At 54.9% G+C, this 17,638-nt stretch overlaps 1 protein-coding gene across 1 annotated transcript; it reads left to right on the top strand.

Moving 5' to 3' along the window:
- The first annotated feature begins 7,216 nt into the window (after positions 1–7,216).
- On the top strand, positions 7,217–9,193 carry LOC122693488 (serotonin N-acetyltransferase). The gene is made up of 4 exons (XM_043900976.1): positions 7,217–7,350; positions 7,703–7,939; positions 8,233–8,387; positions 8,728–9,193. Exons 2-4 carry the CDS (start codon positions 7,777–7,779, stop codon positions 9,031–9,033), a joined length of 624 nt encoding a protein of 207 aa, XP_043756911.1. The 5' UTR covers positions 7,217–7,350; positions 7,703–7,776; the 3' UTR covers positions 9,034–9,193.
- Positions 9,194–17,638: the final 8,445 nt, after the last annotated feature.

Raw genomic sequence — 17,638 nt, 5'->3', positions numbered from 1 at the left:
ATAATGGCTAATAATAGCTACCATGTATTGAGCTGTAACTTAATGCCAGGTACTATGATAAGTGTTTTACATAGATTACCCATCTTTACATAGATTTAACCTGTGAGGGAGGAAGTATCAGCCCCACTTTGTGAAGCACCACCCCAGACTGTGCTGTCCCCTCTCCCCCACCACTACCAGGAACATGCTAGGTTGTAGGCAAGAGCCCTTGATTTCAAATGCTGATCCCTCCCTTGCTCAACCTGTTTCAAGCTGGTGGATCCTTGCACTTATATGTGTAACCTGGTGCCTAGTAAGCACTGGCACTCATTAATGGTACCATCTTGGTGGGTATATCAAAGGTGTGAGGTTCCAAACTTCCATCGGGCCAGTTTCCCATCCTCTCCTCCATATGCCTGAGGAGTTGAAGCTGGGGTGGGGAGAGCAGCCCTCTCTGGCCCCCGCCTGCCTGTGCTATCTCAAAGCCCTATCTATCGCCCGCAGTTTGAGCTGCATCTGAGCCCTTTTCCAAAGAGAAGCTCAGTACATCCCTCCCCACCTCCTAGTGACCTTCAGTGACCTCACTCAGCCCTGAGATGCTCCGAACAAGGTGTGAGACTTGACTCCTTCCCAAACCCCAAGCCCCCAGCCATAGTCTCTTGCACTTCCAGGCTGGCTAGTAGGGGGAGAAGGCAATGACACCCTACTCTAGTACTCTGGCCTGGAAAATCCCATGGATGGAGGAGTCTGGTAGGCCGCAGTCCATGGGGTCACTAAGAGTCAGACACAACTGAGCGACTTTGCTTTCACTTTTCACTTTCATGCATTGGAGAAGGAAATGGCAACCCACTCAAGTGTTCTTGCCTGGAGAATCCCAGGGACGGGGGAGCCCGGTGGGCTGCCGTCTATGGGGTTGCACAGAGTCGGACATGACTGAAGTGACTTAGCAGCAGCAGCAGTGGGGATGATCCTGGATGGAAGTGACTGCCTGATTTTTATTTTCATTATTGTTGAATGGGGAAAAACATAAAATAAAACAGACCTGTATTCCCCAGCAGAGAATCCCCATTCTCTCGTAACCCCAATACTTAGCCCTTCATGGAGAATAGAGATAATTCTCAGGAGAATTTTGCTAATTTACGAATGTGCTGCTGGAAACTTAGCCAGCCTGGCCACTCCCCTTGCTAAGGGGCTGGCTGGGTGCAGGAGGCAATGGGCCTGGCAGCCCAGTGAACAAATCCCTGTGAAGCAGGCTGTGTCTTTCCCTGTCTTAACCGGCCATGGCCGCCTCTCCAGAAACCTTCAAGTGAGCGTGAGCCCCACGCTGCCCCCTGCCGGAGCCCTACCCTGCCTGACCTCTCCAAACCTCCTCGTAGGAGGAAATCCAGATGGGCCCAGAGAGGGCCCTCCCACCTTGCAGTGAGTGTTTGGGAGCTCTAGGCTGCCTGCAGCACTGGGGTCTTTGGTTGGGAAAGGCGGGGCAGGAAGGGTGTGGCCCTGGGGACCCCTCCCACACCATCAGTGGCTGGTTGGAGAAATGCCTTTGAGGTCCACCAGTGGCTTGCTGTAGAATCTTAGGCTCTTCACACTTCTCTGGTGGCCCAGTGGTTAAGTATTTGCTTTCCAGTACAAGGGATGTGGGTTTGATCCCTATTTGGGGAAGTAAGATCTGACACCCTGCAGGGCAACTAAGCCTACGTGCTGCAACAAAGACCCCGTGCAGTCAAAAAAGGTTTTTTTAAATTTATTTTTAATTGAAGGATAATTGATTTGCAATATTGTGTTGGTTTCTGCCATACATCAACATGCATCAGCCATAAGTATTCATATGTCCCTTCCCTCCTGGGTCTCCTTCCTATCTCCCGCCCCATCCCACCGCTCTACGTTGTCACAGAGCCCTGGTTTGAGTTCCCTGTGTCACAGCAAATTCCCACTGGCTGTCTGTTTTACATTTGGTAGTGTTTATGTTTCCTGTTACTTTCTCCATTCGTCCCCATCCTCTCCTTCCCCTGCTGTATCCACAAGTCTGTTCTCTATGTCTGCGTCTCCATTGCTGCCCTGCAGATTGGGGTGTGTGTATGTGTTAGTCACTCAGTCGTGTCCGATTCTGTGACCCTATGGACTATAGCCTGTCAGGCTCCTCCGTCCATGAAATTCTCCCAGCAGGAATACTGGAGCGGGTTGCCATTTCCTCCTCCAGAGGTTCATCAGTACCATCTTAAAAATAAATCTTTAAAGGCTCTTCTTGTTCCTGGAGCCTCAAGCCTTCTTGCTTTGATACCCTGGGTGAACTAACTGCGGAACATGCCCAAGGTCACCCTGCAGTACAATCAGAATGAAGACCCGGAGCAGCTGGTCTTTCGTCATTCTCACTCCTGACCATGAGGATGGGTTGCAGTCCACTGGGTGAAACCCTTTGTGCTGGGGGCGACAGTGGAAAGGGTGAGCTGTGAGTGAGAGCCCAGGATTGGCAGGCTCATCCTGCGTCCCTCCTTCCTGAGGATTCAGGGCCTGAGGACAGAAGATCTGCCAGCTTGCAGAACAGGAACAGGGCTGCTGTGGCTTAACCGTGCCATGCTCTTCACCACCAAAGCCCCACCACCAAAGCATGGGCGCTTCCTGGATGACCAGCCATGGGTGCAAAGTGGCATCTTCTCCCTAAAACCCCTTCCTTCTCCCGGAGTCTTCATCCAGGTTAATGGCAGGGACACTTACCTGGGTACCAAGTTGGCCACCTGAGGGTCAACCATTGATATGGAGCTCCCTAAGTCAGCTAAGCCCAGAACACTGTCCCTCTGCCCTCCCTTTTCACACGCAAATAGCCCCTGGCTGCTTCACAGGATGGGTCGGATGGGGCTGGGGTGATGGTATGGTGCAGTGGTTAAGGCTGAGGTTCTGGAGTTAAATGAACTTGGGTTTGAAGCTTGTGTTGCTGCTGACTCACTATGCGACCTTGGACAACTCATTTTACTTCTCTGAGCTTTGGTTTCATTTGGGAATGATAGCAATACCTACTAGATAAGGCTGTTAGAATTTAACTGACATGAAGAATTGGAGATGCTTTGCCCGTGCCTGGACTCTGTAGGAGCCTGATCAACGTTAGCTGCTGCTATTAGTTCATCTCCCCCCTCACCACCGACTGACATGTAAACCCTACCATCTGACTTCTCAGCTTAGTGTCTTCGAGTGGCTTTCCATGGTCCATCAGGGCGTGGTACTCGGGGCCCTTCATGAATTCCTTCATTAATTCCTCCCAGCTGCCTCCCATCATGACTTCCACCTCTGCACCCAGTACACACCCTCTATGCTGCAGCCTCAGCTGCTCACACCACTATCCTGCCTTTCCGGTGCCTCTGTGCTTTTGCTTGTCATTTTTTATTCCTCTACTTCAGCCCATGGTTTTGCGTAAAGAACTCCTTTTCATCTTATGACGTCTTCTAAGGGCCCCCTTGTGCCCACTTATTCCTCCACTTACCTAGTTATACTTGCCTGATTGCATTTATTTCACTCTATTAGGACCATTTGTTTGCATGCCTGTCTCTCCTGTGGGACTGTGTCTTCTTTGTACCTTTGTATTCCAGCATCTAGCACAGATCTGATTTGTAGTAGGTGCTCAAAGGAGTTTTGTTACGAAACAAACTCACAGACATAGAGAATGAACAGGCTTGTGGTTGCTGAGGGGCAGGAGGATGGATTGGGAGTTTGGGGTCAGCAGGTGCAAACTCCTACATATAGAATGGATAAAAAACAGTCCTATTGTATAGCCTAGGGAACTATATTCAATACCCTATAATAAACCATAATGGAAAAGAATATGAAAAAGAATGTATATCTATGTATAACTGAATCAGTTTGCTGTGCAGTGGAAATGAGCATAACATTGTAAATCAACTATACTTCAATTAAAAAAAATTATCTATGTTGAATGATAACAAAACAAGCCAACCTCTCTCAAAGGCCCCGAATATGCCAGCAGGTCACTGGACACCTCTGTCTTTGCTCAAGTCCCCAGTTCTCCATTTTTCCTAGACATACACCCCACTCAGGCACACTCACCCTACACACACACACATACATATGCACGTGTATACCCACATGTACACACATACATATGTGCTGCCCCTTCCCCAAGATTTTGCTGTCTCATTAAACTTTAGTCTCTAGATCTGGGCTGCCCTCTGCAGTAGCCCCTAAGCACATGTGGCTCTTGAGCACTTGAAATGGGGCTGATCTTGGGCTTCCCTGGTGGTCCAGTGTCTAAGACTTGGTGCCCCCAATTCAGGTGACCTGGGCTTAATCCCTGGTCCAGGGAACTAGATCCCACATGCCACAACTAAGAGTCTCCATGCTGCAGCTAAAACTTGGAGAAGCCAAATAAATAAATATTTTATAAATAAATAAAGTTACTTAGGCATCATTTAAAAATTGGCTGGTCTGAACTGACATGTGCTGTAAATGTAAAATACACACGACCTTTTTGTCATCCTTCATCTGTATTTTGTATTTGTTCTATAATATATAATCATATAATATAGAAACAATAAATTTTTTTTAAAACAAAAGGGTCCTCAAATATAGATTCACATATAATTGGCACCGTACCACACCATACCACACCGTACCACAACTTTGTACTCTTTTTTTATAATTCAGGATATTTTATTGCATCAAGATACAAACAGTATAAAAAGGAAAAAAACAGAATATGAAATATGTGTAATAATTTTATATTGGTTACTGTCGACCATACTTTCTATCTACTGGGTTAACTACAATATCTTACTAAAATCGAGTTAACCTGTTCCTTTTGGCATCTTCTCATGTGTTTACTAGAAAACTGAAAATCACCTATGGGGCCCGGGCTCCCAGGCTCTTTCTGTTGGCCAGCTGGGCTCCAGATCCTTGGGGAGCTGTAGGTCCCTTCTTTCTCCAGGAGGTGGCGATCTCTCTCTGCTTTTGACACCTCCATTCCAGAAAGGTCTGGAAGGTTCCTGAGGAAACTGTGTGCCATGGCAGATACTGAAAACCCTAAAGAAGGACAGGCCCACATTCAGCCTATCTATCCAAAGGAGGCTTCAAAAGAAATCCACAGGAAGTCGAGCTAAGTGTCATCCTCACCAGCAGAAGAATCAACACCTAGCTGATAGAATCCTAGTCTATGTATCTCTCGCTGCCACACATTCAGGGCAATCTCTGTTTTCCAGGGGTTTATAAGCTGCTGGGAGCTTGCCCAGTGAACCTCCTGCACGCAATTCTCCATCTCGGTCTCCATCCCCTGGAGAACCTGCTAGTGACAGATTAAGGTGGGAAACGTCAATTTTTGCTTAGTCACTCAGTCGTGCCCGACCCTTTACAACCCCATGGGCTGTAGCCCGCCAGGCTTCTCTGTTCATGGGATTCTCCAGGCAAGAAGATTGCCATGGGTAGCCATTTCCTCCTCCAGGGGATCTTCCTGACCCAGGGATCGAACCCGCCTCTCCTACATCGGCAGGCGGATTCTTTACCACGGCGCCACCTGGGAAGGCTGGCAAGGTAAATGTGATTAGGCAAAATGTGCTCCGTGCCCGCCGTGCAGGGCAGATCTTAAGTGCAGGGGAAGAATGAGAGAAGGGTGCCACCCTCAAAACCACCAAGAAATGCAACTCTTAAAGTTTCACCAGTGCCTGAACTGAGCGCTGTCTTCCTTGCCTGTCTGGGCCTTTCAGTTGCTCTGGTGGGAACACTGGTGTCTCAGAGGCATCACTGGAGTTTGTCATGGGTCCCACCTTTTGGTCGCCCCCGGGTGATTCCCCGGGGTCCTGCAGTGGGAACCGGGCAGCAGTCACACGGTGGCGGTGGCGGGGAGCAGGTGCGGCCCACCCTGAGCCAGGCCCTCCAGGTGCAGCTGAGCTGCGGTAGGCTCTCTGCTGGGGGTGGGGGGGGACTGGGTGAGGGGAGGCTTCAGGCCCTGGCCGTGCCGGCGGGTCATTATATCTTTCGCCAGTGCCCTCTGCCCCGCGGCTGCCTCTGCCTCTGTCCCCACCCTCCTCCACCCCTCTCTCCTGGAAGGACTCGTCAAGGTCATTGGGGGTGTCCTTGTTAGCAGAATCTGAGCTCCTGTCTTCATGCTTGGCTGCAGGAGATGCTGCTGATTGTCCAGTACTTGGGTTCTGGGATGTGTCCTGATCTGGGGTCTGCTGTCTCCTCACCTTTCTTCCTGTTAATGGCTCATCCTGCGCCCCTCCCCCAACTCCACCCAGAGAGAACATCCCCCAGCTCAGTCCCAGCATCCCTTTGGGGACACACAGCCCCTCAGAATGTCTTTCCTATACTGAGACTCCGATGTCCACTCCGTCGTGTGGACAGCTGTCTGTTCTGGTCATCTCACTGCTACAGAGCATTAGTGGGGTGGGGGCTCAGCTGGCTCAGAGGGAGGCTCTGCTGGGCAGGTGGGCAGTCAGGTCCCATGGCCCTCTGGGGTTCTCCACGTGCCCTTGACATCCTGGTTCCACCGTCATAGAATGTTCTGGAGCAGGAGCCCACCACTGCCAAGGATCTGCCTGGGACCACAGAGCCTGTGGGAGAGACCTGGAGGGCAGCCACAGCTGGTACCAGACGCGTGTAGCCCTGTCTTGTAGGCTGGGAGGCCCCAAAGGAGACCTGGTGGAATAGGTGACAATGGGACCCCTAAAGGGGAGCAATTAGGGAGAAGAAGCGAGAGGTGAGCTGAGTCAGAGACGGGGGAGCCGTGATTGCAGGACCCTCTCAAGGGGGCTGGTGCTGGAGGGAGTCCGTGCCATAGAGACTAGAACCCCATCATCAGGGGCCTGGGACGCAGCCCCCGAGCCAGTGTCCCCACACGGAGACATCTGATGATGTTGACTTTGCATCCCATACCCAGCCTTGTCCTCTTGCCTCTGGTTCTGCAGTTCTGATTAACCACTGAGCAAGTCCTCTAAATGATGGCACGCTCGGGCTGCCAGAGCTGGGAGGACCCTCAGAAACCGGCTTGCCCAGGGGACAGAGCGTGAATGCCTGTGCCAGTCAGCTGGCGCCAGGACACGGATTAGACTGGACCCACGAGGCTTAGCCCCGTGCTCATCCCCCCACACCCTGGGGCCTCAGCCAGCCACTGTAATCCTCCACATCCACGTGCCATCTGAGGTTTCAGCCTCAGCCCGCAGGGACAGGGCTCGGCTCGGTGGGATGGGGGGGCAGAGCCCTGCTGGCTGCATCTGCCTGCAACGTGGGGGTGGGGCAGGCAGGGGATTAGAAATCTCTGAGATCAACATCACAAGTGTCTGGATTTTTCTGGTTCTGAGGCTGTGGACAGCCCCCGGAGTGGTGGCTCTGAGGGGGGAACATTACAGCTTCTGCAACACAGGAGTCCTGGTAAGTGGAACCCTGGACCCTGGGCTCCCAGAATTTGAGAGCAGGAGTCCCATGCCTGGGGCTTGGAGATGGGGGCAGAGAAGGAGGCAGAGGGCAGGCAGGGCAACATGCAGCTCCTGGGCGTTGTAAGGGAGGGACGGCCGCCCCTAAGAACTGCGTATCAACAGGGGGTCAGGGAGTGAGAAAGGGGCCCAGGCAGCCTGTGAGCAGGCACAGGGCAGGAGGAATTGATGCCCTAGCGCCCAGACTCCCCCCTTCAGGTCCCCTACAAGACAGGCAAGATGCGTCATCGCCCTGGATGGCCCCTTGGGAGATGAGGACCAGCCCCCTGACCATCACCCCTCTCCAACAGGTGTGGAGGGACCCTCCTCGTCACAGGGGCCACTTCTGAAGCTGGGGACCCCCTGGGTGGCAGCCGCATCCAGGATGTCCATGCTGAGCGTCCATTGCCTGAAGCCCTCGGCTCTGTACCTGACGTCTGGCATCCCAGGGTCCCCAGGCCGCCAGCGGCGCCACACACTCCCCGCCAACGAGTTTCGCTGCCTCACCCCAGAGGACGCTGCCGGCGTGTTTGAGATTGAGCGAGAGGGTGAGCAGCACCCCCGGCCCCCCAGGGTCTGGGACTCTGCTGAACTCTGCCGCCGTTGCCCTTGGGGAGAAGACCCTGGAGTCCCCTGTCCTTGGCGGACGGGCCCCCAGAGTATCTGATGGTGTGTTTCTGTGCGTGTGCAGGAGCACATGTGTGCTTCAGGCGAGTGGGAGGAAGAGCAGCCCTGAATCCTATGCTTCCCAGGGGAGGCTTGGGGACCCGGGGAGCCCACCCAGCATCTGAGAAGATGCTCAGTGGACGGGGGGGTCACCCACTCGTGCTTCCTGATGCAGCTTTCGTCTCTGTCTCCGGCAACTGCCCCCTGAATCTGGGTGAGGTCCGGCACTTCCTGACCCTGTGTCCCGAGCTGTCCCTGGGCTGGTTCGTGGAGGGCCGCCTCGTGGCCTTCATCATCGGCTCCCTGTGGGATGAGGAGAGACTTACTCAGGTGAGGATGGGGTGACCTGCCCTGTCCCGGGAAGGCCTCAGGAAAAGAGGCCACCACTTCCCATGGAGGCAGAAGGTGGGGGAGGAGCGGGAGGCTGGGATGTCTTCCTCCAGATCCAACACAGGAGCTCACGGTGGGTCCTCTCCTGGCAAGACAGCCCAGTCCTTCAGGGCCTCAAGACCCTCATGAAAGGGGCCACAAAGGGGCTGGGGTCATAGCTCCTAATCTGGGTAGAAGGGGGCCTGATTGGAGACTCTCGGGGGCGGCTGCTCCTGGCCCAGCGCGGGCGGTGTTGGGGTGCACAGAGGTGACCCTGACTCGTGTCCGTCTCTCGCCCCAGGAGTCACTGACGCTGCACAGGCCCGGGGGGCGCACCGCCCACCTGCACGTGCTGGCCGTGCACCGCACCTTCCGGCGGCAGGGCAAGGGCTCCGTCCTGCTCTGGCGCTACCTGCACCACGTGGGCGGCCAGCCGGCCGTGCGCAGGGCCGTGCTCATGTGCGAGGACGCGCTGGTGCCCTTCTACCAGAAGTTCGGCTTCCATCCCGCGGGCCCATGTGCCATCGTCGTGGGCTCGCTGACCTTCACGGAGATGCACTGCTCCCTGCGGGGCCACGCCGCCCTGCGCCGGAACAGTGACCGCTGACCCCCCGGGGAGCCCATGGTCAGGGGCTCCTACCCAATCCCCGGTCGGTCCCCTTCTCTGCCCTGCCGTCCCCCTGCTTCGCTTGGTCTGAAGGGAGATGGTGATTCCCAGCGGATGGTGGAGCAGGGGGAATGGGTGAAATAAAGAGAAGGCGGGGCGGCTGCTCGCCCTCCTGGGGCACAGTACTTCCGTGTTCTTCTCTGTCCATGCCAGGCCCTGCAGACCCCCTGCATCCAAACTGCGCCCACACGTGCTGGGTTCGTGAACTGGGGACAGTGGGAGGCACCCTGCAGCCTTGCTTCTGCGTCCTCACCAAAGGAGCCCCTATCCCCCCAGACCCAGGGCTATCCCTTCTGGTCCTCATCCCTGGAGTGGGGGCAGCCAGGAGCAGGGAAGGGCAGGGGCCACCTCTCAGCTCCCCCACACCCCAGGTGCCCCGGGTCCTCTGCCCACAGTAACTTCCATCCCATCAGGTGGGGGGTGAAGGATTGAGGGAAGGTGCCGCGTCCAGCACAATGGGTGAGACAGACCTGAAACGGGGGTGAGCGCGTACTGAAAGGACAGACACATATAGTTTGGCCAGGGGGGAGTCAGGGGGCCCTCCTGCTCTCCATAGCAGGAAGACAAATCGCCTCCTTGCAGCCCGTACTTCTATTGGCAAAAGTCACATGAGATCATTAGGGAATAGCTATACGGGGGAGTTGGATTAGCTCCCTGTAAAGAGGGAGTAAAGTTAAGGCTCTGCTGTTGATCAGGAATATCTTGTTTGTTTCCGTGGGGACGGACGCTGGGGTAGGCAGTGAAGCGGGGCAGAGAGCACGTGCCGCCCCAAGAATGTCTGCTGGGCATGCTTCCTGGGACAATCATGGGGGTGCAGTGTGCCGCACCCTCGAGTCCCAGGGCAGGTTCTGGTCTCTGCTCCCCCAGGCTGCAACAGGGAGGCGTAGTGAATGACCGAGTGCTGCACCCCCACCCCAGCACTGCTTCTGCCCGGCCAGGCCTCCCCTCCACCCAGCGGACCCTGACTCTCCTATGGGGAGGGGCAAGAGGCAGGGGGCCGTGACCAGGCAGGGCTGAGAACGCGGCGGGAACCCCAGCCTCGTCCCCAGGAGGGGCGCACTCACCGTAGTGGGGAGGGGACCGTACCAGCAGAGCCGGAGGTGGGGGCCGAGCAACAGCCCAGGACCCTGGAAGAAAGGAGCCCACCCCCAGGAGGTGGTCCTGATGGCCGGGCTGTCAGGGCCTGGGCCCCGAGCTGCAGAGACGCACAGCTTCGAGTGTCCCCCAGCCCGGACCTGAGGAAGGGGGGCCTCGGTCTCCCAAGGAGCCCCCCTTCAGGAGCGTCTCCCCTCAGACTCAGCCTCTCCTGGGGGAGGGAGCTACTGGGAGCATGGCCGGCCCCATGGGGTCTCTGGGGTGTGTGCGGGGGTGCTGTGCAGGTCGACAACCCCATCCAGACACAGTCCCTGTGTCCTCCGCGCTGGGTGGGAGCAGCCGTGCTGGCCCCACTGGGCAGGTGGTCAGTGTAGGTCCAGCTCGTACTTCTCGCAGAAAGTGAGAGTGAAGTCGTTTAGTCATGTCCGACTCTTTGCAACCCCATGGACTGCAGCCTTCCAGGCTCCTCCGTCCATGGGATTTCCCAGGCAAGAGTACTGGAGTGGGTTGCCATTTCCTTCTCCAGGGGATCTTCCTGACTCAGGGATTGAACCCAGGTCTCCCACATTGCAGGCGGATGCTTTACCCTCTAAGCCACCAGGGAAACTCTTCTCGAGGAAGCAGCTGGTGAAGGGTAGGCAGGTGAGGGCCAGGGGTAGACCTGGGGTAGCCTGATGATGAGCAGGGTGGGTGGGGAGGACACAGGGTCACTTCCAGGTCCAATTGGAAGCCTGCGGGGAGGACTGGGCATATCCAGGCTTGAACTCTGGGACCCGAGTCATCCTATGTGTCATCCCCTCCCAGGGTGGGGACCCTAAAGCTGAGAGCCTCGGGGCAGGGGGAGGTGCCGCTGGAGCTGCCAGAACACAGCTGGACTCCTCCCTCCCACCCTTTCTGCAAACATTGAGCACCTACTGTGTGCATGCCCAGGGCGGTAAGCAGGACAGGCAGCCTGCTCCGGGTGGTGCACGTTGGGAGGGACAGACACTGAACAAGCCCACAGCCTGAGGAGGAACTGATCAACAGACTGCTGACTCTTAGGGTCAAGAAGGGTCACACAAGGGTGACTTCATTTGGCCTAACTCATAGCTGTGGGATGTGCTGGCAGGCGGTGGTCAAGGTCACGGAGAGAAAGCAGAGAAGAGGTGGAGTGAGGGGTGGGGTCCCAGCATGGAGGTGACCCTGGAGCATGAATCAGGAGTTCGGCTGTTTCCTCTCATCCGGGGATTAAGGAATCAGCAGTGGGAACCTTGCAGCTGTCACACGGAAGAGAGGGAGCAGGTGGGCCCCGTTTGAGAAGCTCCCTGGGACCCTGACACCAACGCAGCCCTTGCCCAGATCAATGGTCAGCCACCCTGTGCCAGGCCTTCTAGGCGCCCTGAGCTACTGCCAGCTCTGTGCTGGAGGCAGGGTGCAGGGGGTGGGGTGGGGGAGACTCCTCCAGGCCTCGGCCACGCTGGTGGGTCAGTATACCTTTCACCGATGTCCTCTGCCCTGTTGCTCCCTCTGCTTTGTCCCCCGGAGGAGCCCTGGGGCCTCTGGCCCCTACCCGCCCCCAGCAGTCCTGGAAGGACTCCCAGCGGCCATCAGGGCGAAGCTGAGCTCTTCTCTGCACTCTTGGCTGCAGGAGATGCGACTGGCCACTCCTCCTTGGGTTCTGTGATGCTCCCGATTCTGGATCTGCTCGTCTCCTCACCTTTCTTCTGGTTATTGGCTCATCTTGCCCACCCTCGGCCCCGAGAGAACATCCCCCAGCTCAGCCCCCACTTTCCCTGTGGGGACATGCAGCCCCTCAGAACGCCCTTCCCATACTGACACTCCAATGTCCTCTCCTTCGTGAGGACAGCCAAGTCTGTCTGGTCATCTCACTGCTCCAGAGCGTTAGCGCGGTGCGGGCTCAGCTGGGTCAGGTGGGCAGTCAGGTCCCATGGTCCTCTGGGGTTCTCCGTGTGGCCTGGACAACCTGGTTCCACTGTCATAGAATGTTCTGGAGCAGGAGCCCACCACTGCCCAGGATCTGCCTGGGACCACAGAGCCTGTGGGAGAGACCTGACGGGCAGCCACAGCTGGTACCCAGATGTGTGTAGCCCTGCTGTGTAGACTGGGGGCGCCCAGAGGAGATCTGGTGGAATAGGTGACAATGGGACCCCTAAAGGGGAGCAGCTGGGGAGAAGAGGCGAGAGGTGAGCTGAGTCAGAGCTGGGGGAGCCGTGGTCTTGGGACCTTCTCAAGGGGGCTGGTGCTTGAGGGAGTCCGTGCCATAGAGAGTAGAACCCCATCATTAGGGGCCTGGGACGCAGCCCCTGAGCCAGAGTCCCCATTGGACACATCTGATGGCGTTGACTTTGCATCCCGTACCCAGCCTTGTCCTCTCATCTCTACACTGGCGTGATAGTGGTGTCACCTGTGACTGCCTCACAGGTAGGTGGCCTTTTCTCCTCCTCAGAAGGCCTCTGAACAGCCACGGGCAGTGGAACAGGCACAAGAGATAAGTGTCATGACCAGGGAGGGAAGGCGTGTGGGGTGGGCTTTCCAAGGGCCCAGGGGGCTGAACTGTGGGTCTAGGCCTCTGCGGGAATTCCATTTCACTCCAGGGTCCCTGTGGGGGCCCTCATCATGCCCCCCATTATTCTAGCAGGATCCTCTGGGGAACCTCACATATTCCTAGCAGTTCTGTGGAGTCCTGCCCCAAGGCCACAGAAACAGAGTCCAGAACCACGGTCGCCTCCAAAGCAGACTGAACCCTTTTGTAACCATTGCCAAAAGCCGCCCGATAATCACCAGCCAGCTTCCTGACCCCAGACGAGTCAAAAATGTCCACTCCAGTGCTTACCCTATAGCACCCTAACCAATCACCTAATGTCAGCTCTCCAGCAGGAATTTTCTTTGTCTTGAGGCTTTAAAAATTGTCTACTAACCCACAAGAGACCCTGATGCTGGGAAAGATTGAAGGCAAAAGGAGAAGGGGACGACAGAGGAGGAGATGGTCAGATAGCATCACCGACTCAATGAACATCAGTGTGAGCAAACTCCTGGAGATAGTGAAGGACAGGGGAGCCTGGCGTGTTGCAGTCCAGGGGGTCTCAGAGAGTTGGACACGACTTAAGTGACTGGACAGCAACAACAACCCACGAAAAACATCATCTCTCCCTCGAGCATGCCCACTGTTCTAACAGCGTCTCCCAGTCATAAACTCTGTTCTCCCTTCGGTCAACTCTCCCGGGCTGTCAGAAGGTGTCGGCCTGCTGCGCTCTCGTGCCCATGTTATCTCTGCCCTTTGTTCTTACTAAACTCACTCCTTTCTGCAATACTCTGTGTCTGGAAATTCTCTTCCAACCCACGTGCGGACGGCCATAAGTTCCAGCCAGGCAGCCCTTGGTCCGTCTCCACTCTCGCCCTCTGCCACAGACTCCACTGGAAAGAATGGCTGGGGCTACAGAGGTTTGCAACTCCCCTGCTCTGTGCGCACGGCGGGCTGGGTACCTGTGTGGGGTGACCCACATTCTTTCCCCACAGGAAGACAAACAGGTTTCAAAGTCATGACCAAAAGGCTGTTGGGAGAACATGCACTTTGAATAGTGGTTCTGAGCCCAGGCTGCACAGGAGAATCCCCTGGGGAAGGCACCTAGGCCTGGAGTCCCATCCCAGGACTTTAATATCAGAATCTCGGAGGATGAGACAGGTATTGGAACATTTTTAAAGCTCCCATGGGATTCCAATGGGCAGCCAGGCATGAGGACCACGGTTCTGAAGCAGGGAAATCTGGACAGGTGTCAGTCATGGCCGGGGGCATCAAACCAGGGTGTACATTACAGGTTTCCCCCACTGTCGGAAAGTAGGGAGTTCTCATGAAAAGTTTTGTAAGTTGAAAGGGCATAAAGCGAAGAAGCGATTACCACTAAGTTATATGGAAACACTTTTGAGTGTTCCCAGACCCCCAAAATAATCTTCCAAATCATACCAAATAACACATGAAAACTAAAATGACACTAACATAAAGGGAAGGCAGGAATCATAAGATAATCACACAGCGATTATCAAACAGAAATAATGTACGACAGATAGACTAAGAGGCTAAGAGGTGGTGATGACAGTGGGTTAGGGTCAGTCTTGGTGGTTGCAGAGGAGGAAGGTACCTGAGACTGGGGTGCAGGACAGAGAGGAAAGGTTCATCTAATGACATCTCACCACCGTCTGAATCCATCAGGGCAGGCAAGTCTCTGACAGCTGCGTCTTCTACGTCTGCTTGCCTGAAGTCAAAGGTCAAGGTCGCTGTCTGCGGTACCTGATGTCGCTGATATGGCTGGTGTGGCTGGTGAGGAAGGCTGGGAATAGAACAGTAAGCTTGGCTGCTTAGCTTAACGCATTTTCCTATCATAGAACCCTCAGTAGGCAGTCAATGTGCAAAGCCGCCCTAAACCTACATGCTGTTTCAAAATTAGTCCTATTTTCCTGTTAATCATTGCAGCCCTGGCAATCACAGTGAAAACCTCAGTCAAGGGCTTCTCCAGTTCCTGACGTCTTCCCTTAGGCCTTTTACAACCGCGTTCAGTTTGTTCGCTGCCAAACAATTCCCCAATGCTGTTTTCGATTTTCACCTCTCTTTTTTTCTTTTTTTTTTCAGTTCTACCACTTTATTGCTACCAACCCATCTCCCTCCACCCTCACGCACACATGCTCAGTCATGTAATCCCATGGACCACAGCCCGCCAGGCTCCTCTGTCCATGGATTTTTCCAGGCAAGAATACTGGAGTGGGTTGCCATTTCCTTCTCCAGATTTTCACCTCTTTTCAAGTAACAGTGAAAATCATCTTCAGATTTCTTTTGGTTAGTGAAAACAAGTACTGATGTAAGCCTTTCATAAAAGCGAAATGGCAGAAAGTGGACTTTTGAGAAGAAGGCGATAACTGTATGAGGTTTGGTAGCCAAAGGGTCCAGCCAGCCCAAGGCTCAGATAGCTGCTTCCCTGTGCCCTATGCCTGGTGCAGACCTGCGATTCTCCCCGGCTCCCTCACGGCCCTTTACCGGCCCAGGCTGACCACGTCCCTTCTCATACCTCACAAATGGGGTTGCCAGACAAAATTCAAGACCTCTGGTGAAATTGAAATTTTAGATAAACTCCTTTTTAGTATAAAAATGTTCTACACATCACATGTATGCGTGCATGCTCACTCACTTCAGTTGTGTCCAAATTTTTGTGACCCTGTGGACTGTAGTCTGCCAGGCTCCTCTGTCCACGGGGATTCTCCAGGCAAGAACACTGGAGTGGGTTGCCATGCCCTCCTCCAGGGGATCTTCCCAATCCAGGGATCGAACCCATGTCTCTTAGTCTACTTGCACTGGGAGGCGGGTTCTTTGCCACCAGGCGCCACCTGGGAATCATTCATTCTTTAAAAAGTATTTGTTGTATACCTGGTTCAAATTTCACCAGGTGTCCTGCATTTTTATTTGCTAAATTGGACAGACTTAATGGACATCACCTGAGGCTACTCCCTTGGTTGATGAATTCAATTACAGCCCAGGAAAGGGGGAGGACATATCACTAGCGAGTCTGTTGCTGCTAAGTCACTTCAGTCGTGTCCGACTCTGTGCGACCTCATAGACGGCAGCCCACCAGGCTCCCCCGTCCCTGGATTCTCAAGGCAAGAACACTGGAGTGGGTTGCCATTTCCTTCTCCAATGCATGAAAGTGAAAAGTGAAAGTGAAGTCGCTCAATCGTGTCCGATTCGTAGCAACCCCATGGACTGCAGCCTACCAGGCTCCTCCGTCCATGAGATATTCCAGGCAAGAGTACTGGAGTGGGGTGCCATTGCCTTCTCCAACTAGCGAGTCTAGTGGCCTGAAATGCCTCAGTGGGGAATTCCCTGGCAGCCCAGTGGGTAAGACTCTGCGTTTCCACTTCAGGGGGCTTGGGTTCAATACCTGGTCAGGGAATTAAGAACCCGCGTGCTTTGGGGTTAGGCCAAAAAAAAAAAAAAAAAAACCTCAGCAGATTTTTACTCTGGCTGGTACCAGACACTATTGCTGTCACTCTTGATGTTGATTTCTCTGCAGAGGGCACCCTCATCTTTGTTCCAGGCGCCCCCTCCCTGTAGTGGGGTATTGTCATTTTCCTCCTGTTGACCAGGAGAGAGGCCTCGTGATCAGCCTTCCCTGCCCTTCCCTGCCCACCATGGGGGCCATGCCCCCGTTTAGCTGTGCTTTGTATCCCACTGGTCTTGTTCTCTGAGGATCCATGTGCCTAGATGGGTTTTCCAGAAAGCATAGGCCATATGGTGTCCAAACAAAAGAGGTCCATTCAGCAGCCTGCATTTCTTCACGGCTCCAGGCTGTTGTGATCAGCCACCAGGGGGCGAGGTGGAGCCACAGGCTCTAAGAAGAGCTTTGCTGTTTCGTGGCTAAGAGGTTTCTGACCCTTTGCAACCCCACAGACTGTATCCCGTGAGGCTTCTCTGTCCCTGGAATTCTCCAGGCAAGAAAACTGGAGTGGGTTACCATTTCCTTCTCCAGGGGATCTTCCCAACCCAGGGATGGAACCCACGTCTTCCTGCTTGGCAGGCAGATTCTTTACCCACTGAGCCACCTGGGAAGCACCTAACAGAGGAGGCCTTTTTGGGACCCCAGGTTGGAGGTGGGGGTGCCCAGCCCAGGTCCTGGACATGTTTGCCCCAGCAGATGTGAAGGCCAAACCTGAGGAAGTCTTCTGGTCAGTCCTGAAAAGTCAGTCGTGGGTCCCCAGAAGGGGAAAGACAGGAAGTTGCCCAGTGGCAGATGTGGTGAGCAGGGGGGGCACGTGAGCTCTGGGGGTTCTGCTGGGCCGCAGACAGCAAAGGGGCCCTGGGTGAAAGGGCGTGGGGGCACCCGGGCTGGTCTGAGGTCACTCCAGCATCAGGCAGGTAGGCCCAGCAGCACCTGGCCGGGCCAGCACTGGAGCGCCTCCCGGATCCTGGCGAGAGCAGGGGCTCCTTCTGTGGTGTGTGGACAGGGGTCAGCTCTGCTGTGCGGGTGTAGAAGCTAAGGGCTGATGGCGGTGTGTGTCAATGAAGGACAGGGCTGGGTGCTCGCTAGGGAGGGGCCGAGAGCTGCAGGAGGGGTGTGAATTGGGAGGTGGAAAGGGAAGCCAGGGGCCATCTGCTGGCCTGAAGAGGGGCTGGGGTAGTGGCAAAGGAGAGGGGAGCAGGAGGCAGTTTGCTGAGACTCTAGATTCCGAGGGAAAGCTCATGTCAGATACTAAGATCAGAGGGCAGCCCTGGGCATGGGGCGAAGCCACTGGTAGACAAGGAACTCTGTGGAGTGCACCTGTTAGGTGAAGCAGTCTTCCGGATATTTAAGTAAACTTCAAGTAGAACAAATATGCACAAAATCACACAAGTTAAATTTAAGAATGTAACATTACATTTCCAGCACCTCCCCAAAAGCCCCATTTGAGGGGACTTCCCTGGTGGTCC

This window comes from Cervus elaphus, chromosome 5 (assembly GCF_910594005.1).
Source record: "Cervus elaphus chromosome 5, mCerEla1.1, whole genome shotgun sequence".
Classification (NCBI taxonomy): Eukaryota; Metazoa; Chordata; class Mammalia; order Artiodactyla; family Cervidae; genus Cervus; species Cervus elaphus.
The sequence above is the reverse complement of the archived record's forward strand: the minus strand, read 5'-3'. Positions and strand labels throughout refer to the sequence as shown.

Coding starts and splice junctions, on each gene's coding strand:
- LOC122693488 (XM_043900976.1), top strand. CDS start 7,777: ATGTCCATGCTGAGCGTCCATTGCCTGAAGCCCTCGGCTCTGTACCTG. Junction 7,940..8,232: donor GTTTGAGATTGAGCGAGAGG/GTGAGCAGCACC, acceptor TTCCTGATGCAG/CTTTCGTCTCTGTCTCCGGC. Junction 8,388..8,727: donor ATGAGGAGAGACTTACTCAG/GTGAGGATGGGG, acceptor CTCTCGCCCCAG/GAGTCACTGACGCTGCACAG.